Source organism: Aspergillus costaricaensis, assembly GCF_003184835.1.
Source record: "Aspergillus costaricaensis CBS 115574 unplaced genomic scaffold BO79scaffold_37, whole genome shotgun sequence".
Classification (NCBI taxonomy): domain Eukaryota; kingdom Fungi; phylum Ascomycota; class Eurotiomycetes; order Eurotiales; family Aspergillaceae; genus Aspergillus; species Aspergillus costaricensis.
In genome coordinates this window covers 186690-209422 of record NW_020291837.1, presented here as the reverse complement: position 1 = coordinate 209422, position 22733 = coordinate 186690, and the positions used below count along the sequence as shown (strand labels likewise).

General features: G+C 52.3%; 7 protein-coding genes across 7 annotated transcripts; 1 reads left to right on the top strand and 6 right to left on the bottom strand.

Moving 5' to 3' along the window:
• Nucleotides 1-660: 660 nt before the first annotated feature.
• On the bottom strand, nucleotides 661-1796 carry BO79DRAFT_51350 (uncharacterized protein). The gene is made up of 2 exons (XM_025689351.1): nucleotides 990-1796; nucleotides 661-798 (listed from the first exon to the last, which is right to left on the bottom strand). Exons 1-2 carry the CDS (start codon nucleotides 1675-1677, stop codon nucleotides 782-784), a joined length of 705 nt encoding a protein of 234 aa, XP_025535619.1. The 5' UTR covers nucleotides 1678-1796; the 3' UTR covers nucleotides 661-781.
• A 976-nt stretch (nucleotides 1797-2772) lies between these two features.
• Nucleotides 2773-4970, bottom strand: BO79DRAFT_157411 (putative G1/S-specific cyclin Pcl5; the record flags this gene model as incomplete). Its single annotated transcript, XM_025678866.1, has 2 exons — nucleotides 2773-4490; nucleotides 4559-4970. The coding sequence occupies 2 exons, from the start codon at nucleotides 4968-4970 to the stop codon at nucleotides 2773-2775; spliced, it is 2130 nt and encodes a 709-aa protein (XP_025535618.1).
• Nucleotides 4971-10356: 5386 nt separating this feature from the next.
• BO79DRAFT_240272 (epoxide hydrolase) lies at nucleotides 10357-12268 on the bottom strand. The gene is made up of 7 exons (XM_025685009.1): nucleotides 11807-12268; nucleotides 11621-11754; nucleotides 11289-11570; nucleotides 11049-11235; nucleotides 10880-11000; nucleotides 10669-10824; nucleotides 10357-10612 (listed from the first exon to the last, which is right to left on the bottom strand). The coding sequence occupies exons 1-7, from the start codon at nucleotides 12022-12024 to the stop codon at nucleotides 10523-10525; spliced, it is 1188 nt and encodes a 395-aa protein (XP_025535617.1). The 5' UTR covers nucleotides 12025-12268; the 3' UTR covers nucleotides 10357-10522.
• A 75-nt stretch (nucleotides 12269-12343) lies between these two features.
• Nucleotides 12344-13964, bottom strand: BO79DRAFT_240271 (putative aminotransferase). The gene is made up of 7 exons (XM_025685008.1): nucleotides 13848-13964; nucleotides 13758-13791; nucleotides 13578-13707; nucleotides 13213-13533; nucleotides 13089-13166; nucleotides 12535-13042; nucleotides 12344-12488 (listed from the first exon to the last, which is right to left on the bottom strand). The coding sequence occupies exons 1-7, from the start codon at nucleotides 13921-13923 to the stop codon at nucleotides 12433-12435; spliced, it is 1203 nt and encodes a 400-aa protein (XP_025535616.1). The 5' UTR covers nucleotides 13924-13964; the 3' UTR covers nucleotides 12344-12432.
• An 823-nt stretch (nucleotides 13965-14787) lies between these two features.
• On the top strand, nucleotides 14788-16430 carry BO79DRAFT_157579 (nucleobase cation symporter-1 family protein; the record flags this gene model as incomplete). Its single annotated transcript, XM_025678874.1, has 2 exons — nucleotides 14788-14923; nucleotides 14971-16430. 2 exons carry the CDS (start codon nucleotides 14788-14790, stop codon nucleotides 16428-16430), a joined length of 1596 nt encoding a protein of 531 aa, XP_025535615.1.
• A 98-nt stretch (nucleotides 16431-16528) lies between these two features.
• BO79DRAFT_240269 (IPI1/TEX10 family protein) lies at nucleotides 16529-17779 on the bottom strand. Its single transcript, XM_025685007.1, has 3 exons — nucleotides 17663-17779; nucleotides 17534-17606; nucleotides 16529-17478 (listed from the first exon to the last, which is right to left on the bottom strand). The coding sequence occupies exons 1-3, from the start codon at nucleotides 17708-17710 to the stop codon at nucleotides 16562-16564; spliced, it is 1038 nt and encodes a 345-aa protein (XP_025535614.1). The 5' UTR covers nucleotides 17711-17779; the 3' UTR covers nucleotides 16529-16561.
• A 1822-nt stretch (nucleotides 17780-19601) lies between these two features.
• Nucleotides 19602-22331, bottom strand: BO79DRAFT_157484 (regulator of nitrogen metabolite repression; the record flags this gene model as incomplete). The annotated part of the gene is made up of 2 exons (XM_025678869.1): nucleotides 19602-21792; nucleotides 21880-22331. The coding sequence occupies 2 exons, from the start codon at nucleotides 22329-22331 to the stop codon at nucleotides 19602-19604; spliced, it is 2643 nt and encodes an 880-aa protein (XP_025535613.1).
• Between the last annotated feature and the right edge of the window lie 402 nt (nucleotides 22332-22733).

The following is a 22733-nucleotide window of genomic DNA, read 5'->3' as shown; positions in this document are numbered from 1 at the left end:
TGGATACGCTGTGGTGTGGGTGATACTGGTAACGCCCCTTTCCAGACACTGGCTGAACTATCCTGGATGACTTTCATCCATTATAATCACTACTGAATCTTTTACTCGGAAGATAGTCTGAATACTCCTGCCCTTGACAAATGCTGGTAGAGCTCATCGCTGGGGTTGGTATGGGGGATGGCTTGTACCAATCCATCTTTCTAACTGGATTGATATCCTGATATGCCGCCTAGATGGTTATGGACATTGCCTGGGCACAGTTGTCTTGCAATTCCATAGCTGAATACCAGACACTGCTTGAGCTGAGCTCTCTTCTTGGATGATGGCTCTTAAGATGGCTGTTTATGGATGGATAGCAGTGTCACAGTAGGCCTGAGGCGGTGGGTTGGTGGGTGGTTGGGAAAGAGAACACATGGATAAAGAGATCGTGATGGTTGTGGTATAATACCCACGTGGATTGATTCCGAGACACTCGCTGCTTTGGAGAATGGTCTGGTCTGGGGGGAAGTGATTCGAGATGTAACCTGCTTTGAGTGACATGCAGGTCACTGATTATAGTACTTGTAGGATCAAGATAAACCCGTATCAACTTATATCCATGTTCCATCAATGATGTTATCCATACTACCCTTATCATTCGTAGCTGCTCATAGACACTGATCGTCATCTTCACTCCTTTCTCGTATCTCATATCATCATCTCCATATAGTCCTTATCAACCATCGTCATTCATCCGATCACCATGACCACCCTCCCCTCCTATACAGCTAACAGCTAACTACTAACAGCTTACTCCTCCTCCCCCGGCAACCTCACATCCCCCCACCCCCTCCCACTCCCATCCCCAAACCCCCCACCACCACCCCCACCACTCCCCCACTCCGTCACACCCCTCCACTCACTAACATTCAACCACCCAATCCTCTGCAACCCGCCAAACCCTCCAATCCAATAAACCTGCTCGACCCTCAACCTAGCCCAATAACTACTATGCGGGGCGCCCTTTCTCCCAGGCAACCACGCCTCCGCATCAGGATGTTTCTCAAGGAAACACTTCCGCAGCGCGGCCTCCACAGCCTCCGGCACAGGCGTCTCAAACGGCTCGACGTACCCGAACAGCGTGACGCGGGGTAATCCGGCCTCGCTGAGGGGGAAGCCCGGCCAGAGCGGGGACGTGTCGTTGACGTGGTCCCACCAGTCGAGGGAGAGGGAGATGTTGGACCCCGCGGCGGTGTTGCGGAAGGTGGTGGCTACGTGCAGGGCGAGGAAGGTCGGGTTGCCGAGTCCCCTGGGGGATTCGGAGGAGGTGTCGTTGGCCGGGAGGTGGGGGTCGCAGTCGGCGAGGTATTCGGTTTGGGTTGTGGAGTGGCCGGCTAGGGAGGGCGGGGTGTGCGAGTTTGGGGGGAGGGGGGAGGGGAAGATGGTTGAGGCGGTGCCGGTGCGGGAGAGGGCGAGGAGGCGCCGGGCGAGGAGGGTTGAGGTGAACCAGGATGGGGGGGCAGTGTTGGTGGTGAGGGTGAGGGTGTCGGTGTCGAGGTTGTAGTGTGTGTCGTAGGTGGTGGTGTCGGTGTCGGTGAGAGGAGCTTGTTCGGATAGAGGGCTGGCACTGACGTGGAGGAGGTGGGTTAGGAGGACGAGTGCGGAGAAGAACGTGGTGATGAGTGGACGGGCCATCATCGTGGTGTTGTGGATGGCTGTCCTATAGATGAAAGGTAGAATTTGCTTCTGCGATGAAGGGATAAAAGGATGGATAAGAGATAAGGAAAAAAGAATAAGGGATGGCAGAGGGATAACGGGATACCAGCAAGGAAGTGGTGTCACCGTGAGGGGAAGGTCACGATCTGATCTTATCTGATCCACGCTAGATTACTTCCGGTTAGTAGCTCCATGTGACTCTAACGGTCGGCAGCTGACTTTCCGGTCGCATCCGGTGATTCCGGCCTTGTCCGACTTCGGCGCCTGCCTGAGGCCACCGTGTGACTCACCGGAAACGCCCCGACCGTGGATGCTCGATGCTATCTCCATCACCGGCTGACCACCACTTCCGCCATCATAGTTGCGGTGAGTCATAGTGGCGCGAGTTGATCGCCGAAGTGCCTCCGTCCGGATGCACAGACTCCGTTCACGGACGGGCTGTCCTATGTTCTACAATGTACCCATGGAAGTGGGGTGATCAGACAAAATAGTCACGGAACATCGTCTCTCACAACATCTTCGTATTGCTTATCCTCGTGTAGAGGATTGGTCCTAAAATCGAGCAGAATCCTTCGTTTGCCAGTAACTCCGCAGTAATAGTATAATGCGTTCCCTCGCCCTTCGCAACCCATGTAGTCAGATGTCAGAATAATGCAGGCGAAAACAAGTGAAAGAAGTAGACCCGACCGTTCCCACCACACTCCAGTGCCGCAATGACAGACAGAAATAAATAACGATAGATATGGCAAATGTGCACAGAAAAATAGTAAAAGATAGCAACAAACCTCCCCAACGTACATCATACACCAGCAGTCTGCCATAGCAGTACTACTGTACAAGTAGCCTCCCCGAATCGACAACAGCTGCAGGGTATATACAAAGACGACTTTTGCTTTCCCCGAACGCGTGAATCACCTGAGAAAGTTCGCACAAAACTTTTCCCTACCGGTCTGCGTCTCTTCTGCTGCTGTTGCAACCAGACCAGATTGGTCAGAATAGAATTATTGGTATGAATGTAAACACTTTTCCGCAAAGGAAAGGAAATGATAAATGAATGAGTCCAGATATCTGGGAGACCTAGTAGTCAGCCCGCATGCTTGGGTTGAGCGCAATCTTCCTGGCTTCGCTCCCGCAGCAGGCACGCTTCATGCCAACGGGGCCCGAGAGCGGAACGTTGTAGTTCAATGCACTCAGCTGAGAAGCGGTGAGAGTTTGCGTGCGGCGGGCCTCGGGGTTCAGGAACAGATCCGCCATGTTCCCATCAGGTAGTACAGTGCCTTCAGCAAAGGTTTTGGACTTGACGAGATGACGGATTTGACCGTGCAGCATGTCCTCGGATCCGGTGCGGCCGCGTTTGCGACACACACGCTGACCAACGTTCTGTTGCTCGATCGTTTGCTGAGCGCGAGGAACAGCACCAGAAAGAGCACAAAGACTCTGTGCTGCCTCGTGAGCAGAAGACAGGTCCACCGGGGGCTCCAGCGAGTAGCCGGACATATCCGGAACCTGGCCAAGAGGACCGCCATAAGTCTCAGGCGAGCTGTAGATATCTCCGAGTGCGCCCTCATCGATGGGCGATGCGATGGCCAGATTCTTGCGGCACTCCTTGAGGGAGTTGCCAGTGCATCGGAGCGTGGCCTGAACAGCCAGGCGAGGCATAGCAGACACACCAGTTGAAGAGCTGGAGGACATAGATGACGATCGCGATGACTGCGACGACATGCTTGACACATCCGAGATCATCGAATCCGGAGATGACGCAGAGGAAGCCGAGCGGGCCAGAGAGGACCGGCGCACCAAGTTAGGGTACCCATCAAACGTGTTAGCCCGAGGGCAAAACTGTAGTGACGGGCGCTGGTCGTAGATCGACCGCGCCGTGCACATGTTTTGCGCCTGGGACATAGCAGTTTGCATGTAACGGCGGTGCGCAGGCATACCGCCAGCACTCACTGCAGGAGTGGAGGCGATGCTCGCTTGAGGCGTCATCTGCGGTGTCGGCAGCATAGCCGGCCGCGGCATGGGCGGCAATGACGGGAGAGAGGGAAGTGTGGTCTCTTTACGAGTCACCGACTCCAGCGCTTGACGCCCGCATGCAGCGATTTGCTCATGGATGGAGGGCAGGCTGACGGGCTCGTTTGTTGCTTGGCCGGGAAGATCCCTCTTGAACGATGTGCCCCGAGGGGATGGCGAGTCCGACACCGAGCGGGAGCCAAAAGACTGCATGGTAGGTGTCGCGGGGCTGGCGTCAAATTCCTCTAGGTCAGGCGTGAGCTTCGGGATGATCGTACGCCAACATTGCCCATCCCCAAAAGCCATGTTACCAGCACCAGGAGTGTACTTCAGTACAATGTCAGTCCAGCGCTGAAAAAGAGACTCGGGGATATGGAGTCGCCAGTTAACCGCTTCCAGAAACATCAGTTCGTTCTGGTTGATCTCGGCCGTGTTCAAACCGGAGATCTTACTCCAAGCGCGAGCGGAATAGTTGCGATCTTGGAGATACTTGGATGCGAGGATTAGCGCTGCAAGAAACATGCGCCGCCCACACTGCATAGCCCGGCAGACGGGCTTGCCCCGGGCCTGGTCCTGAGTCGCCTCATGGCTCGGCACGTGGGGCTTAATCTTGATGAGATAGTAAAGCGCCACCTGGAGGGTACTATAGCTGGTGCGGGAGCGGCGGAGTGTCTCCTGGATGAATGTCCGCAGAGGCAAGACGCCTTTGCATCCAGTCGCCGAATCACTCCGCAGCGAGACAGCCGACAAGGGCCAAATGACCTCAACAATCTGCGACGCGGTGTCTTCACACGGTGTACTTAGTTCTGAACCTCAACCACATCATAATAAACGGACAGCTCCCCAGACTTACCGACAAGATTATCGACAAAGTTGACCTTCCGTTCCGATTGTCTCAAAAGACACGGCGGAGGCCGCGTGCATGAACTGTTGGTCCGCCGCGGATGCTTACGTAACTCGGGCGGAATAGCAGGATCAGTTGCCTTCGGGACCACGCCCCTTAGGTAACCGCGCGCACCGTTTGCAGCAGCAAGTGCTCTTCCCCCAGCCTGGTATTCGCCTTCATTCTCCCAGATCACATCAACCGGGTTCGTCGCGGTTGAGGAGATGGAGCTCTGGGTGGACAGGCCATCTAGCGAGAAGACCGAAGAGGACGAGGAAGAGGCGGAGGAAGAGACCGAGGATGCATACGGGTGCGCATAAGCCGTTCGGATTTGGCTGTTCGGGTTTGGATCCTTCAAACCCAAAATGTCAATCCCTGACATATCCGGGATGATGTCCAGTCGAGCGACCTTGATACTTTTTGACAAAATAAAAAGAAAAGGTCCGAAAGTACCTCAAATGGTCATCCAGAGGGCTAACAAACTTGAGCTAGCCTTCCTTCTATGCGTCGGATATGACACGAGACTGTAGATTTAAACCGTGTGTGTTTTTTTCAAATAAACCGTTGTGCGTGAACCGTGAACGTGTAGCCGATAAGACAAGGAACCGTCTTTTTGATCGCAGGCGACGGCAGACCCTTAAGAGAGAAAATTCGCCAGGTTGTCGAAAATATAGTATAGTAGGACAGTTTAGGCAAGCGAGAGAACAACAATCATCTAGCACGGACGTGATATAAAATGATGCTGTTGGGTTGAAGTCGGGCGGTAGGTGTGGGTATGAGGAGGAAGCCGGTGAAGTAGTGGTACGTGTCAAGGAATCGGGAAAAGAAGAAGGGGTTTACCGTCTAATGTTCCGATCACCAGTTGGAGAGTCCCGAATAGATCAAGCCGAATATCGCGTAACCAGAGAAGACACGTAATATGTTGTCAACGTGACCCTCTAGAATGACAGATGCTGGAAGCTATTTAAACAAACGCAGCGGTCTTGCCGGAGGTTCGGAGATCTGAGGAGTCTGCAACACGGGTGATCGGAACAGAAGACTTGATAACAACAGGGTACATTTTGAGATGCGCAGGCGCAGGAGGTTATATCACGAGCCGATAGAGCGGCGGACTGTCAACAAGCAGGCGAGATAACCGGCGCTTGTCCAGGCAGTCAGCAGTCGTATCGGAGGCAGAAGACAGAATAGGTTGGTGAGGCTCAAAGAAGACTGGAAGGCGAAGAAGGAACGAGTCAGCAACGATCTTATGAGTATCTCTCCACTTTAGCGCTCGTCTATGACTCTTACGCCGGATCTCACGGTGAGGGTCCAAGAGTCCGATGACTATATGGGGGGGCGGAGCAATAGACAGTGACTAACTGGTGGTGGCGGCCAGACTAAATCACAGGCAGAGATGGCAACCTGAAGCTAGCTGGAGGCGAGTGGAACGACGCAGCACAGAGTCAAACAGCAAGAGAGAAAAAGGAACGAAATTAACTTACGCAGCAGCCAGTGGCGAGAGTGGCGGAAGTGGCCTTGAGACTCTTGGGCGGATGCAGGGACCACGCTTCACAGTCTTTCACAAAGCGGGCGAAAAAGGGTGAGCGGAGAGGCAACGGGAAGAGCAGACGAGCCAAACAACTGAACAGGAACCAAGATACAAAGTGAAGCAAGATTAAACAAGGAAAACTAGTATGACTCTACACTCTTCAGTCACACTTCCTTTCTAGTGAAAGAAAGAAAGAAGATGACAAGCGTGTGGGAAGGGGAGGAAGAGAGGAGGGGAGGGGAGGAATATTAGTGAGTGAAGGGCGAGAGAGCGAAGAGATGGCAAAAGTAAGAGTCAAGTTCCAGTCTAGTCTCAGTCACAGTCAGTCAGCCCTGCTGGCAGAGGAGAGAGGGAGGAGGAGGAGGAGGAGGAGGGCCCGGAGTAAGTAAAGTAGAAGGGGAAGGCAGACGATGATCGGAACCAGGACGGGAGCGGATGGGAGTGGAGGAACGATGACTCTTCAGTCTTCACACGCCCGTCCGAGATAGGGACTGCCCACTAGTACTGGACAACTTCTGGGGCCCGGGTTGGGCATGGAGGCTTTTCAGTTTGGTTTGGTCTGGTTTTGGTTCTGGAGTCTGGTACTGGTTCTGGTTCTGGTTCTGGTTCTGGCTCTGGCTCTGGCTCTTGTCTCTGACTCTTGACTCTGGTTCCTTTCCACTCCTGGTTTTCGCCTCTCAGCATTCCCATTATTCATGAGTATTCATCTCATGTCTCATGGCCCTGGAGGCAAAATTCCTCTCCCTTCTCTTTTCGCTTCCCATGCCCCATGGTCGTCGGGAGTCTGCCGACTCACAGCTTACAACTTCAGCCTACTTCTCAAGATTTCGTATCCCATGTCACTTTTCATGGTCCTACAAACAACACAGCGCCGGCACTTTTCCTGCCTTTCTTTTCTCACGTCGCATGACTAAGATTCCAAATCCACCCTGATCCGATTCCAGTTATGGCCATTACCGAAGCCGTCCCAAAGGGTATCGAACATAGATAGTAACTGTCATTATGTAGATAGATAATACGACGTCGCAGAGCCCGATAACAACTATTAGATCTCATAGTCTGATAAGGGGGAGGGATAGTCTCTTTTTCACTCCGCGCGACTATTGCACAGCCGATCCCGGGTACTAGACTATCTGCGGTTTATCGCCTAGAGACAGCGCGCGCATTTAGGTGCTTATGACAGTGACAGTGGCTGTTGTCCTACATGGTTGTCAACCCTGGCTGGTGAAAAGAGAGATACATGTTAGAGCGGAAACCAGCACGGGCAGCTGCTTTTGACGTACGCAGCTGAAGTTGTACTGTACTGCAAGGCAGCTGCCGCCCGTTCCATCTGCTAGGTAGGGAAGGATGGATGATGGTTGACGTCTTGTCTCATCCCAGAATAAGCATAATCCAATAGATGGAGCGATGAAACCGGGCTGTCATGGATTTTAGTGAAAGAAAAAAGAAAATAACAGAAAAAGGGATGTACGTAGTCCTATGTACGGAGGGATGTATGTAGGTTGGTCCATAAGCACCGGCCCCAAGTGTAACATAAAATGAACGATCCCTTCTCATTGGGAGGGAGAGGCCTGCCGCTTCCGTCAATGGCCCAGCGAAAATTGGTGGTGGTCAGCCAACCACCGCGGACGGATTTGCCAGCCACGCCACCACCGTCAGAAATGGGGAAAAGAAAAAAGCTCTGCTGAGGCAGTGACACGTACATACATGGCGAAAATTGGACTCGAGGAGATTATTGCTCTCCTCCTGTCTCCTGCCTTAAAAATTTTGTCGTCGTCATTTTGGGGCGTCTAGCTACTATTCTTGTTTTCTGCCCAGACTTGGTTGTCTGGAAAGGGGAAAGGTGTTCTGGATGGGGCTGCTGAAACTGCACTGCACAAACACAGCCTGCTGGCTATGCAGCTATCACAACTAAACTTATCCCCTTTCCCCTTATGCCCCGTCTTATTTTGCTCATCTTACATGGTCGCTTGAGGGGGATGAACATGACCTGATGCAGAGAGCACAAAAAGTAACAGACGACGACCACGGGAGCGCTACTGTACCATTTGCTGAAGCCAGGACGAACAACTGGCTGTGGAACCGCCCCCGGTCGCAGTAAGATTAGGTAACCAGGGTGGTGAGTCCAGGCAGCAAAGATGCAAAGGAAGGAAAAAAAGAACCAGTGACAAGTGAAGCAACCATCGACAAGCGCCGTCTAACTAGTTCGCCCACTTTGGACTTAATACGACTTAGTAGTAGTAGCCTCCGTCGTTGCTCCGTAGATGATGCTATATCCAACCAATCCTCTCGTCCCGCGGCCCATTGTATGATCATGAACAAAGCTACTACGGTTTGCCTTTCCGGGGTAGTCTGAGGCTACGGACTCCTGGCCTAACTAACCACATCATGGTATGGACTAACAAGTAAGCCGTATCCACCTCGAGGACCCAGCAAGACGTCAAGGGTCATCTTCGGAACTGTTGTGTAAGGGTTCTGTGTGAGTGTAAGGAACGTCAGATGGGTCGAAGTCATACAGCCTTAATGGGAGCAGATATTTACGGGGTACATCTCGTTCATTGTGAGACAGTGTAGTGGGTGATGGCGATGATGATGCACGACTAAGCCGGTGAGTGCATAGGAATAAGTCTGGATACATAAGCACTACATAATCACATCACATGATTCCGCTGTTCTTCCACACCTGCCCTTTTAAGAAGGTCCAGGATAATCTTCCCCTATGCAAAGTAGTTTATATAGTTCATATGCAATAACTGACTAAAATAATGCACCCAAGGTTGGGTCACTAAGAACCCCGGGGTCAAACGGCGTCTGGCTTACAAAATAAGCTGGGTATCAATCTCAGAGTACTGTAGACTGGGTAGTGGAACTCTAAGAATAGGCAGACGACCATTGGTCAGACAGCAGAGGATGGCCATATGATAGTCGTAGTATCAATCATCAAAGGGCTGGCTGGACTGCCGGGGGTGACAAATCTCATGACCTTCCCTACCCGCAGAACCCGTACACTGAGTCATGGCGTGGGTGGCTGTGGGATAATCCGACCACCAAGAGAAAAAAATACCTGAATGTCCTTTTGCACTTCTCCAAAAAGGCCAGCCAAAGCCGAAGAGGGGTGGAGCCACACCGCCCAATGAACGCGGGGTTATCAGGCTGTCCCGGTGAGTTTTTGTTACCCACTCTGGCTTCGCTGGTTGGCCCGGCTGTCGCTGGAAAGCCCCACCCTCCCGATTGATCCCGACTCGGACTTGATGGTTTGTTGGAGAAGCATCTGGCAGTCAGGATTATAGTAACTATCTGTATAGATAGATAGTTGTTAGGTAGAGGTCAGAAGTGAGGAGTCACGATCAGACAAAAGTCTCGACCGGATGGTGTCATCGGTTTAGGCTCAGACGGCATGTGCGAAAAGTTTAGCTCTTTCAAAGCCTGTCCGGTCATGTTTCAGGCTTTGGCAACAGCAGGAAAATATATTTTGTCAAACGGATGTGAAGTTAATATCACCATCCCGGTCAGAACTGTAATACCATGAATGCGAGATAGTCATACTATAATACTAAGTAGTATACTACTAGTAGCCTTGCATTAAAGACGCCAACCTCAAACCTTGCTAGAGGGGAAAACACTATCTGCAATCCAAGTCAAAAGTTCAAACAACTTAAAACAGCCCGTCACAAAAAGTACCTACCGGTACGCTCGGAGTGTTGGTTGTACGCATCAACCGAAAGACTAAATTGGCAACCGGCGACAATACAACAAATCGGCGCAGACAACTTCTCTCCGGATCCCGCAGGATAGCAAATCCTTTTGTAGGACTGTCAAAGGCTACGGACGAGGCAGCAAGCAGCTCCGCCGTCTAGAACGGGATGGAAAGAACCTTACTGGCAACCCCTCTTTGGGGAACTCGCATGAAGGATGCAGGCTAATGCCGGCCCATGCGGGCGACAGGAGGTACTCCCCTTAAACGAGGTACCACGGGCCAGGATGCTGGATGAATGACTGGTGAGCTTTGGTATCTTGTTCTGAGGGGTGGTGCTTTGAGCGAAGGATGAGGTCACACGATGTGAAAGAAAAAAAAATTTTTAGGCAAGGAGGGAGGGTCGGAGATATGCCAGCCATCACGGGATTGCACAAACTTTGTATTGATGAAAAGTACCGACAAAGCCACGAGGGTTGTCTCATCATGACTTTCGGTGGGAGAGGGATCCAATCCGGTTGTAGTCAAAACTCAGCTAACAATATGCCGGAGACTCAATAGATGGGTGTCCATTCAGATGGAGAAGTCTATTATGAGCGATATATACAACTACATCCGAGACAAGCCTTAGTGTCTGATTCGCATATCGCTATTGGACTGATGCAGCCTTCCGAGCATGCTATAGACGATCCACGGTAATCGTGGCACCATCTCATTTTCTTCCAGCCCATACTTGTTCACAGAACGCCGTCAAATCATCAAGGAAGTCCTGTGGTCTTTCCAACGCTGCAAAATGTCCTCCCTGTGGCGTGTCAGCAGATGCCGCCAGATGCCGCCAGCAAGACTTGGTAAGCATACCTTCTCGTGAGCTTGCCAGAACACCAGGTTTCCGGTTGTCTCAACCCAAGCGCGTGGGGTGGGTACAAGCTCCTTCGGATAATATGAAAAGCCAAATGGCTTGCGAATGTACCATCGGGGGTCTTCGGCTTGTCTCAGCTTGGGCGGCGGGACGTTCTGGGTCAGGGTGAGTATAATTACGAGGTTATAGGCAGAGGTAGAGTCAAAATACCTCCCGATAGTGGTAGATAGACCGGGGGAACGTCTCAGTAAACCAGTACAGTGATACAGATTCCAGGATAGTCTCCAAGGGTATAGCCTCATCAGCCCAGTCGAGGAACTTCTCTCCGATCCTACACGTCTCGTTAGTTGATTGATAGATGGTGTATGGAAGTGCATACCAGGCGAGCAGAGCCACCGGATTTGTGGAGAGCACATTGCCAATCGTGCTGGGTCGAGTACCATGCTCAAGAGCATATCCACTGCCATAGGTACCAAACCACTGAGCGCGAGCCAGCGCGCGTTTATCTTCCTCAGTAATAGCCGTGTCTGGTACGTTGGAGGGCTTGCTCATATAGCATGCATTCACTAATAACGATTAGATGATAACATCTGCAGCAAAGAGGTATTTGGCAGCTTACAATGCACGGCTTTGCAAGATTCATGATCTACCGCAAGTATGCGACCGATCCTTGATCCAATGTCTCCACCTTGTGCCACATAGCCATCCTCGAAACCGAGATTGAGCATCACTTTGTTGATGACGCGGGCCGTATCAACGCCGGTGAAGTTGACATCTAGCGGAGGGCCGGATGAGAAAGTGAACCCCGGAAGTGACGGAATCACTATATGGTATGGCAAGGTTTCTGGGCTATATTTCTCCCGAATTGAAGTCAGAGCGGGAAGGAACTCGAGAAAGCTGCCTGGTTTGAGTCAGTTGATAGGCTAAATGGAAAGGTCGACGTGAGCTTGCCTGGCCAGCCGTGGAGAAGAACAATAGGGATAGCATCCTTCTTCTCAGAAAATAAAGCCACAAAGTGAATGGTCAGGCCCTCGATATCATAAGTGAACTGAGGGAAGCTGTTGATATGGCTTTCTGCCGATCGCCTACATTTTCTTTTTTTAGCGTTGCTGAAATCAGCTAACTGATGGATCTTACCAGTCAAAGCTCTTCCAAGCTTCCTTTGCATTGGCAAGCCATTCGTTGGTTATGCCATATTTACGATCCTGCTGAAGACCTTCGTATGTTGGAGGTGCGAGCTTCGACAGCTTGACTAACAGCTGTAGCTCCTCGATTTGTTCGTCCGGAACATGGACCTGGAAAGGGGATGGGATGACGGTCGTACCCGAGGGAACCTTGCTATAAGCGAGTGCCATTGTGATGTCTGAAGTTGTCAGACTGCAGATGTTGAGCAGAGGAAAGCTACAAAATGTGGTGAAAGCAAGGAGCGGGGTGACTTGCTGTTACATCACATGGTTTACTTGCACTAATATAGCTAGAACGATTTGATCGTCATGTCAGCAAATCTCTCGGTGTACTCAAAAAGCTAGCATGCAACCTCATGGGTTCAACTAGGACAGTCGCTAACTGCAGCATAGAAGGTGAGTGGGTATTATGTGGAGTAGTATAGGTGTACGAGCATCTCGTAATATGATTTTCTATTAGGCAAGGCAGCAATGTCATGGTTTTACATGCCTGCTGCCTGCTAGATTTAGGTACGGAGGTAATCTGTCTCAACAGCTGTCAGAATGGCCCTTCTGTTGTCAAAGATCTACTAGATGATTCTAGATCGCTGCAATGATCTCCCGCAGCAGCTCAACAAGTGACGTGATTTCTTGCTCTGTCTGATGTTAGTACCCCATTGTTAAAAGTAGGTATAAACTGACCAGTATTGTAGTGTAGCATGCTAATCCGCACAACTCCATCTTCGACGTCATCCAAGCCTATGATGTCCTTGAGCAAGCGATGACTGTACATGTGTCCGCTGCGAAAGCCAAAAGGGCTTCTTTTCTCCACCTCCTCAACTAGTGCTTGGCTCTTGATGCCCTTCACGGTGAAGCTTATCACTGGAACTCGCAGGTCTTTGTTGGCGGAAGGCTCGCCATGGATGGTTACACGGTCATTGCTTCTCAGAAAGTCCAGGAGAATCTCCTGCAGCTTCTCTTCGTAGGTGGCGATTTCGTCCCATGTGGCGGAGAAGTCAGAACCGAAGTATTCCAGGACACGTGGAATGCTTTGTGTCAGCTCATAGTTGGCGGAAGCCAGGTTCAGCCTGAGGTCGAGGGTTTCCGTGGATTTGAAGTAATGGCACAGCGGATTTATCTGGTCATGGATTCGCGACGAGGCATACAGCTGGGCGATGTGAGGACCATACACTTTGTACCATGAGAATGCCTGTCGCTGTTAGATCACTGTTTGCCTACGCTCTAGTTTTACTCACGTAGAAGTCGACATCGAGATCCTTGACGTCGACTTGGCGGTGTGGAGCAAGCGCGACACCGTCAACGCAAAGGAGAGCCTATGTATTATGAGATTATGATCGAGTATATGCGGGAACGACATACCCTAGGAGCTTGATGCACAACCTTGGCAACCTCCTTTACGTTCGTGATGGACCCTGTGATATTGGAAGCATGGGGACAGGCGACAAGCCTGGTCTTTTCCGACATCAGCTGCTTCAACTCAGAAGGATCGCAAACGGGATTCAGAGGGTCTGAAGCCCCCCACCACTTGACTGTAAGCCCCAAACGACGCGCGATCCTATCCCACGGGGCAGAATTAGCCTCATGGTTCAGCTTGGACACGATCAGCTCGTCTCCTGGTTGGAAGTCTAGAGCTGTGGAGAGGTTGTGTAGGAGCTGCGTTGTTGAGACACCCAGGCAGATCTACACGAATTAGCATTGCACATTGATGAATAGAATTTGCATACCTCCTCAGGCTTCGCATTTATGAATTTTGCTGCGGCTTTGTAGCCATGATCGTAAGCGGCAGTTGAGACCTTGGAAGTATTGTAGGTTGCGCCCAATTGAACGTTGGTCTTCGAGAGATATGATGTCACACTGTACTTGGTTAGAAGGTTTTGCTAACAGCGAACAGCCGGGGGACATACGATTCGATCACTGTGTCCAACACCTGGCTGCCTCCTATATGCTGTTAGTAATTCCCCGTTTTCGATACTGGTGGGTAGGATGTAACCGACCTGCATTGTCCAGGAAAATCTGCTCCTGGTTCAAGGCGGGGAAGCGAGAACGAGCCTGCGAGATGTTGAAAGACATGTTGAGTGGTACAGTTGGTAGGTGATGCAGTTGACCAAAATTGATGTTGTTATGGGATGAACCGAGATGCCTCGTGGCAGCCTGAGGGGAATGGCAGCGAGAGGGGTAAACTGGCATCTCCACTCGCCCCATTCTTAGCTTTATCGCAACTTCGGGCGCGTCCGAGTACTCAGCAACATCCTATCTAGTAAGGGAGTTAATCTTTGAACCATCTTCATTCCTCTCTGCTGCCTGCTAACAAACATGATTATAGACTGCAGCACTCATGGAGACGGAGACAACGCAAGCGGCACAATCACACCCAAGATGAAGCAGAATAAAGACAAATCCCCGATTTGCAAACCAAGAAACTCGATGAATCATTATGTCTAATACAAAACCGCCTGGTAGCTCTATCTGCATACCGCAGCGAGCCGATCTCACGTTCCATGCACCCTGAACCACGGTTCGATCGCAGAAGCTGTCGGTTGAGCCAGTGCCTGACGTCAGGTGGGAGGCCTCTTACTTTGCGTGATTCTATACCACTTATCAGACAAAGATGGCATCTTCTCGAGCACCCCGCTATTCATGTCTTATCGAGTCTAGGCAGATAGTCTGTTCGGCGACGCATCCAATAGTAGGGTAGTGGCTATCGCAGCAGGGATGCTTATCATGCACCAGCTTATCTGGCTGGACCTAATGGGCTGCAGATCGTGATTGTCAGCCTGCAGCTTTCTTTCTCCAGCATTTAGACAGCGCAGCTTGTGCGACCGTATCCCTTACATCGATCTACCATATTGCTTTTTCGCTCCCGCGCCTCTGTATCGGATGACTTGAACCTCTATCCACTTCATCTACCGCATCTCGGCGGCACCATACCTAATCATGAAGTTCAGACGGCCTCAGCTTCGAGTGCCGCAGTCGCGCTCTGCTTTTGCGGATGGAAGTGCTCGCTGGACCAATCTCGATCTCGATCCGGTTCCTTTTCATCGTCGACAATGGGGACCGCTCAGCTTTATCTGTACGACCCCTGTTTTTGTTACTCCTGCTGTGCTGACGGATGTACAGCGTATTGGGTCTCCGACGCCTTTAATGCAGCTACATGGCAGTTTGCTAGCAGTATAATAGCAGTCGGCCTTAGCTGGCGCGAATCACTCATAATCGTCGCGATTTCGTTCTTCATCATGTCTTTCGTCATCGCGGGCAACGGTGCTGTCGGTGCGATCTATCACATTCCGTTCCCGGTGATCTCGCGGGCTAGCTGGGGATTCTGGGGATCATACGTCGCCATTGTTTCTCGAGTCATTTTGGCACTGTTCTGGTTCGCGATTCAGAACGTCAACGGCGGAAACGCCGTTCGTGCAATGATTGGAGCCATCTGGCCTAGTTTCCTAAGGGTGGAGAACGAAATACCTGAGAATCAGGGCATTACAACGAATGGCATGGTCGGATACTTCATCTTTTGGCTGTTTCAACTTCCGTTTCTCTGCATCCACCCGAACAAAGTGCGGTGGCTGTTTGTGGTCAAGTCCGTGCTTGTGCCGATCGCATGGATTGCGATTTTGATCTGGGCGTTCGTGGCAGAGGGAGGAGGTGCAATGTTCGAGCAGAAAGCGACTGTCTCGGGGTCACAGTACAGCTGGGTGTTCTTGGCGAGCATGACATCGGTTCTGGGGAACTATGCCACTCTTAGTGTGAATCAGTCCGACTTTTCTCGATACTCGCGTGTTACGGCAAAGTGGCAGCTTCTCTACGTCCCGATGCTGCCTATCGTGTTTACATTCATCTCATTCATCGGCATTGCCGCCTCCTCAGCTGGCTACGCCAGATATGGCGGATCAGTCCCATGGGACCCAATCGAGCTAATCAGCCACTGGTCCAGCCGGGCATGTCGCTTTTTCGCAGCATTCTCATTCGCTCTGGCTTCTCTGGGTGTCAACATCTCCGCCAACTCGATCTCAGCAGCCAACGATCTGATGGCCTTGTTTCCAGGACACGTCAATTTGCGCCGAGGCCAGATCATCTGCGGTATTCTATCATGGGCTCTAGTGCCATGGAAGATCCTTGAGTCGGCGGACAGCTTCCTGAACTTCATGTCAGCGTATGCCATCTTCCTGGGACCGATTGCAGCTATCATGCTATGGGACTTTTGGCTGCTGAAGCATGGAAAGTACGACACCCTGGCTCTGTACCAGCCAAACAATCCGGTGTATCGATACTCGAAATGGGGCGTGAACTGGCGTGCCATTGTGGCGTTTATTGTCGGCGTGGTGCCGAGTCTGCCAGGACTGATCAACTCTGTCAACAGCAGTGTCTCTGTTGGCGTGGGTATCCACCCGTATCAGTTTGGATGGCTGCTGGGGTTCGTGGGAACCAGCGTAGTGTATGTAGGGTTATCGTGGTTGTTCCCTGCCCGACATGCTATTATCGACAGGGCCGTGATGGCCGAAGAAATCTACGACGGACGGGAAGTTGACGGCGAATCCGAAGAAAAGTTGGACAACATGCACGAGAAGGCCAAGGTATAATACTTTTGAAGCATATAGCCAGCAATATAACAAATCTATAACAATGCACCATATCACACATTATAAACGACAAAACCCAGTACCAAACGCCGTAGCAACACAACACAACACAACATGAAACAGCAATTCAATCAACCCTCCCAATCCGCCCCCCTGGCCTCCTTCAACACCTTACTCACAGCCGACGAAGCACGCCCAACCTCCCCGCCATCCTGCCTCGCACTCTCCAACCCACGCTCAACAGGAACCAAAAACCGTCCCTTAAACACCCGGAACCTCTCCTCCCTCGTCTCATACATTTCCCCTTCCTCATCTCTCGGCGCACCAAACAAATTCAAATACACATACGGCTGCGCCGACTTGGGCACCATATGCACATCCGTCTGCACAATCGGGAACCCACCACCAGTCCCACTGTCACCCTCACCCTCACCATCCACCTCCATCCCATCATCACCATCCTCCCCAATCCCAGCCTCCAAAAACTCCGCCAACACCCCCAAAACCTTCACCATGGGCTTCCCCTTCGCGCCGGCCTTCCCAAACGCGGCCCGATTACTCGACCACTTAGAGCTCTCCTCGGTATGCCATCCCAGCACAGAGAGGAAGCAATTCAGCGTCTTGATCCAGCCGCCTGCGCACGACACCACGGCTTCTCCGGCAATCTCCACTAGCCAGGAGAGGACGTCCACGGCCGTGACGCGGATGTCGGCGGCCAGATGCGTCATGCCGGCGCGCACGTACGGCATGAGGCTGGCGACGTGGTCTTCCACGTCGCTTGGGGGCAGGGTGCGGAGGAGCTTGAGGAGCTGGGTGCGCACGGTTGTGCTGGCGTCCAGGATTAGGGGGGAGAGGGTGGGGAGGAGGGTGCTTACGGGGATGGGGAGGGGTTGGGATGTGGGGGCGGAGGTGAGGTGGGTGGTTAGGTGCGCGAGGGAATCGCGTCGCTGAGTGTCGGATTTGGAGTTTAGGAGGGAGACGTGGTGGGTGAATTGGTGGGTGGTGCTGGGGGCGTGCAGGGTGAGGGATTGTTGGGTTAGGGTTATACCTATACCACCTTTATTAGGAGGGGATTGGGATCAAAGGGTGTAGTGGGGTGTTACTTTTGGATTTGAAGCTCGTGTCGGTGAAATTGTCCGGTTTGGCTTTGGCTTTGCCGACTTTGAGCTTGGGTTTCTGGTGGGAGTGTTAGTATGTTGGTTGGTGGGTATGGATGGGATGGGGGTGGGTACTTGGAAGTCCTTCTGCTTCTCCTTCTTCTTTTTGGAGCTGGAGCCCATGGTTACAATGTAGAGACTCTGTGTTTCTGGGTAGAAATGGTGTATATGTTGGATATGGGGTGATTGGGGCGTGGTTGCTGGTTGATGTTGTTGTATGAATGCGATGAATTTTTATATGGTCACGTGGGTCATGTGATATGGTGGATGTTATTGGTCAATCATACAGCTACATACCTGCTACACGGACAAGATGTAACCTGATAGTAGTGAACTACAATAGAAGCAGACAGCTGATAATTAAGATACAGCTATGTTGATCATTTACACTATATCCCTATACTCTACATTATGTATGGTACTGATCCTCCATGCACCTTCCTACCATAACCACAACCACAACACCAACACAACACACCACACCACACCATAGTCCACTTACATCCTAAACTACCACTATCCACTACACTACACTATACTGACCATCTCCAACAACCACAATCACAATGACCAAATCATCCACCCTCCCAATCTACACCCACCTCATCCCAGCACTCATCCTCCTCCTCGCCCCATTAACCACCTCCCCCCCCAATCCCAGATTTACTACCACCACTCCCCCCAACAACCCAATCCTTCCTCCACCTAACCACCCACACAGCAACCCTGACCCTCCTCCTCTCCACCCTCTACCACGTCCACCAACATACAGCCCCACAAACATCAAACTTGTACCTCCGTCTCGACCAACTAGGCATTATTCTCCTAGTTGTAGTGAACTCCATCACGGGGATATATTCCGGTTTTTATGAGGATACACCCATAAGGAATGGGTATATGGTATTAGTAAGTACTCAGTACTTAACTAAATATCATATTATATATTATATACTACCCTCATTGCTGGATTAGTACTATATAACTACTAGTACATCACTAACAAGAATAACAATATATTAAGTAGATACTCATCCTGTCTATATTCCCAATAACAACCCACCTCCTCCTACCATCCCGATATACATCATCCCCCGAATACAATACTTTACGGATTATATCATTGCTACTCCCCGCCCTATCGGCAGTCATACCCATATTTCATGGCTATATCCTCCACGGCGGGGAATATCTCCTATCTGTTGGGGTGGGGTGGTATGTTTCTGAGGGGGTGGTGGTTCTTTTGGGTGTTTGTGTTTACCTCGTATGTATTTCTGTTTCTCTATTTAATTCATTTATTCATTCATTCCTACCTACTACTATCTTTCATCTTTCTGTCTTGGGTAGAATGCTAATTAATGAGGATTGATGTGATGGTAGATGCGATTCCCTGAGCGGTGGTATACTTCTCTCTGGACGGAGGTGTGTACTTCGCATGTTGTGTGGCATGTTTGTGTTGTTGTTGGGATTGGGTTCCATTTCATGGGTGTGAGACAGGCTGTACAGTTTTGGTTCGAGTGACTACAGAGTAGAGGGAGGTGGATGAATGAGGAAATGTCAGTTCATTGAACCATCCTTAGACTACCTAGCTATTCATAATCGAAATCAATCACAATCACAATCAAAGCAGAAAATCACTCTAAACAAGGAGATGCGCACTTCTGCCCGGTCCGAATTCTGAAACAAACAAACATAACACAATGAAATAAAAAAAAATCATCAAAATCAACATCAGCAGCAGCACAGCAGAATGGACCGGACAGACGCGATTGTATCAAGCAAAAACACACAATAAAATCCTCCCGCTCATCCATCCCCTTCATTAGACATGTACTAAGCTTCCCCAAGAACCGAAATCGCATCACTCATTAGACCTGCCGCCAGCCAGCGCAGACCATTACCTTGCATATTACCAACTCCTGCTCGTCTAGCGAGAACTCCTTTGCTGCGCGGTCATGTCTATCGTGGAACATCAGAAACAAGAAAAGATTCATCCCGTGAAACTTGTCTGCAAAGTTTACAGACTCATAGTCAGCCACTCCCATTCCTGGCTGGCTCCTTGCCCACCGGCGATACTGTGGTTGGCCGGGTTGGCTGCCGCCGGGGGCATCGCCGGCGCCAAAGGCACCACCTTGGACCGTCCGCTCGCCGTGCTCGACTTGCTGGCTTCGTCGCCGCCCGCCTCCGCGTCCGTGGCCTTTTCCAGCCGACGCTGACGCTTCGGCGCCATCTGCACGGACGAGGTTCCCCGATTCTGTCCTGGAGAACTCGTCGTCGGGTTCGCCTTCGGAGGCGCCGCCGCGATGGGGACCACGCCTGCGGCTCTGCCCGACGTACTGCCACCCGGCACCGCGGGCGGCGACTCCGACGACGTCGCACCACTCTGCGCCCGGCTCGACGTCGGCGTGGTGACCGTCGTCTGCTGCACCGAGTTCTTGCGGGCCGACTTCTTCGACGCGCGCGATGTGCCCACCGCCAGACTGTTGGCGCTGCTGCGGTTGCGCTTCTTAATCACGTCCGTCTTGAGCGACAGTGGCCGCACCACCCCGTGCAGCTTCAGGAACAGCCCGCAGGCGTTACACAGCGGCTGACCCTCAGGGTTACGCCGCCACAACGGGGTCGTCTGCGTGAAGCAGTTGGTACATGTGGTGGGGCCACTGCTCTGCTCACCGTTCTTCGAGCCACCCGGACTGGCCGGCCGAGACGGCACGGCACTGTTCAAGCCCGACTCTGGCGGTGTGTTGGGTGACGTGTGTGAGGTGTTGGCGTTCATGCTCTGCCGCAGCAGCTGTGCAGTATTAGGAGTCGACGTCGTCCGCGCAATCTTCTGCCGCCGGGGGTCCTGCTCGCGGTTGCGCACCTCGCTGACCGAGGCGGCCGAACCATGCGTGCGTCCCAGACTGCCGCTTTGAGTCCACTCGCTGGGGGTATCCATCATGTCGGCGGACCCGATCGTTACATGCTTGCGGTGCTGCGCGCTGAAGCCGGGCAGCGAGTGGAAAGAACCAGGGAACTGAGCATCCCACTGCATGCCACCGTTCATGTCCGCACCATCATCCAGATCACCAGGCATCGTCAATCCCGCACGGTCGGAAAACTGGTTACCATCATCATCTTCATTGTCCGAATCAGCGCCGAAGCTGAACATAGCCGCATGAGACGCCCCGGTCGAAAAATCGTTGGGGTTAAGCACCTGAGTGGGATCGACGTGCTGGGGCTGGGGAATGGGATAGCCCGGCGAGTGCATCGAAGACGAATGATTGCCGGTGTGGTGCGACTGGTCCTGGTTCTGGTTGAACATATATCGCGGCTGCAGCGACGCAGACAGGTTCGACGTGCGGTGCGAGACATAGTTAGGAACGCGGCGCTGCGTGCGCGCATCCACCGAGGGCATATCGAAGAACATCGAATGCTCACCGTCATACGCCGGCTGCGGTGTCGACGCGGTAGACTGGTATCCCGACGGCGGCGGGGAGAAGAAATCGGTCGAGTTGAGGGACGAGGCCACCGGCGTGTGCGCATACAGGTTGGCAAAGGGGTTGCCTGACGTCATGGGGGACTCGGTGGGAGAAAAGGTAAACTGGGTCTGGTAGGGACCGGCGGAAGTAAGGATCGGATCTTCACTCAGGCCGTAGGTATCCAGACCAAACGGCATGCCAGGTGAAGTGTGGTTGTGGTGGGAGGAATGGTTGTTGTTATGGGGCATCGCAAAAGCCGATGACGCATCGAGGGCGTAGTCAGGCACACCGCCCGACAAGTCCGGATCCTGAGCCAACATCGCGTTCGACACGGGCGGCACCTGGGGCGACGCCTCGGCCGGGCGTTTCCGGGTGGGCACCTGGAGGTTGAAGAACTGGCGCTCGTCGATGCTCGTCTTGCGCACCCGACGAGGTACGTAGCCGAACTCGCTGTTTCTTCGCTGGTCCTGGGGTGGGTGGGGGAACGAAGCGGGCACGGGCGTGGACTCAGCCACCTGGTCCTTGCGGGACTTGATCGGGATGGCTGCCGACGTTGACTCGCCTTTTGTGACTTGGGGAGATGGGTGATCGGACGGAGACTCGAAGGGAACAATGAAATCGTCGAGGTTCATAGGATCAGAGGTCAGGTCGGTGGAGAGAGAGGGATTTGCCGCGGTCGGCTCGCGATCAGTGAGACGCAGTTGAGCAATGCCACTAGGGCCGGAGACGCTGTTTCGAGCGGAGGCACTACTATTGACGCACGAAGTTCGATCAGCATTCCATCGAGCGACGGCAGGGGGGAGGAGGAACAGAGGATTGACGAGGCACTCCACCTACCGAGATTGCTGAGCACGTTCCCGTTCCTTGCGTTTCAAACTCATAGCCATCATCCGCCACGTCAGGTTCTCCATGCGCTCTTGGTTGGGTAACTGAGCTTTAGTCCGCGAATACAACTTCCATATCTGGGTGGCTAATGGATCCTTTCGTTGCATCTCATCCGGACCATCAAATCCGGGGCGAGGCGTACCGACCTTCCATTCCGGAAACAGAGAGTCGTTAAGCAGACTGTCGGGGGCATTCGAGGAATCAGCAGGGCTGATTGGGGAGCCAAAGGAGAAATCGTCAGAGAGTTGAGAGGAAGTCGGAGGGAAGTGGAGGGGGTTGTGGGAGGTGGTGGTGGAGGAGCGGCGGTCGGCGTCGGCGGAATCCTGGAGAGAAGTAAAGGCCGCGGGTTGCGTCGGTCGCACACCACCACCACTGCCTCCTCCCCCCAGGGTCAACCCGGACATGGTTGTCTGATTGGAGGAAGCCCTCAAGGGGGCACACGAAATAAAGGCGGAGAAAAGTAAAAGGTAAGGTAGTAAGTAACAGAGAGAGTAGCGAGTCACCCCCCCAAAAGAGAAATAAATTAAATGAGGGAAAAAAAAAGAAAGGAAAATCGATGGAAGAAAAAAAAGGAAAAAGATAAGGGAGGTGCAGGAGGAGAGATAGGGATGGAGGGGAGGGGAAAGACTGGGGAAAAGGCGAGAGGACGGCGAACGACCAGAGAGAGTCGACGGCGAAAGATAAGCGGCGAGGGAGGGAAAGAAGAGGAGGCCCGGATTAAAGGGCGGAAAAGGAAGAGCGAAGGAAAGCGAATTGAGGCAAGCCGCGCTCAATTGGCCGGTGGTCGCAGCACGAGGAATTCCAGG

Bases quoted from the DNA above. Each gene is read 5' to 3' on its own strand.
- BO79DRAFT_51350 (XM_025689351.1), bottom strand. From the start codon at position 1,677: ATGATGGCCCGTCCACTCATCACCACGTTCTTCTCCGCACTCGTCCTC.
- BO79DRAFT_240272 (XM_025685009.1), bottom strand. From the start codon at position 12,024: ATGGCACTCGCTTATAGCAAGGTTCCCTCGGGTACGACCGTCATCCCA. The intron at 11,755-11,806 runs GTAAGATCCATC...AAGAAAATGTAG, and splicing joins GCTTGGAAGAGCTTTGACTG to GCGATCGGCAGAAAGCCATA. The intron at 11,236-11,288 runs GTAAGCTGCCAA...AATCGTTATTAG, and splicing joins ATCTTGCAAAGCCGTGCATT to TGAATGCATGCTATATGAGC.
- BO79DRAFT_240271 (XM_025685008.1), bottom strand. From the start codon at position 13,923: ATGTCTTTCAACATCTCGCAGGCTCGTTCTCGCTTCCCCGCCTTGAAC. The intron at 13,792-13,847 runs GTCGGTTACATC...AACAGCATATAG, and splicing joins GATTTTCCTGGACAATGCAG to GAGGCAGCCAGGTGTTGGAC. The intron at 13,167-13,212 runs GTATGTCGTTCC...CATAATACATAG, and splicing joins TTGTGCATCAAGCTCCTAGG to GCTCTCCTTTGCGTTGACGG.
- BO79DRAFT_240269 (XM_025685007.1), bottom strand. From the start codon at position 17,710: ATGGGCTCCAGCTCCAAAAAGAAGAAGGAGAAGCAGAAGGACTTCCAA. The intron at 17,607-17,662 runs GTACCCACCCCC...CACTCCCACCAG, and splicing joins AGAAGCAGAAGGACTTCCAA to AAACCCAAGCTCAAAGTCGG. The intron at 17,479-17,533 runs GTAACACCCCAC...AAGGTGGTATAG, and splicing joins CACGAGCTTCAAATCCAAAA to GTATAACCCTAACCCAACAA.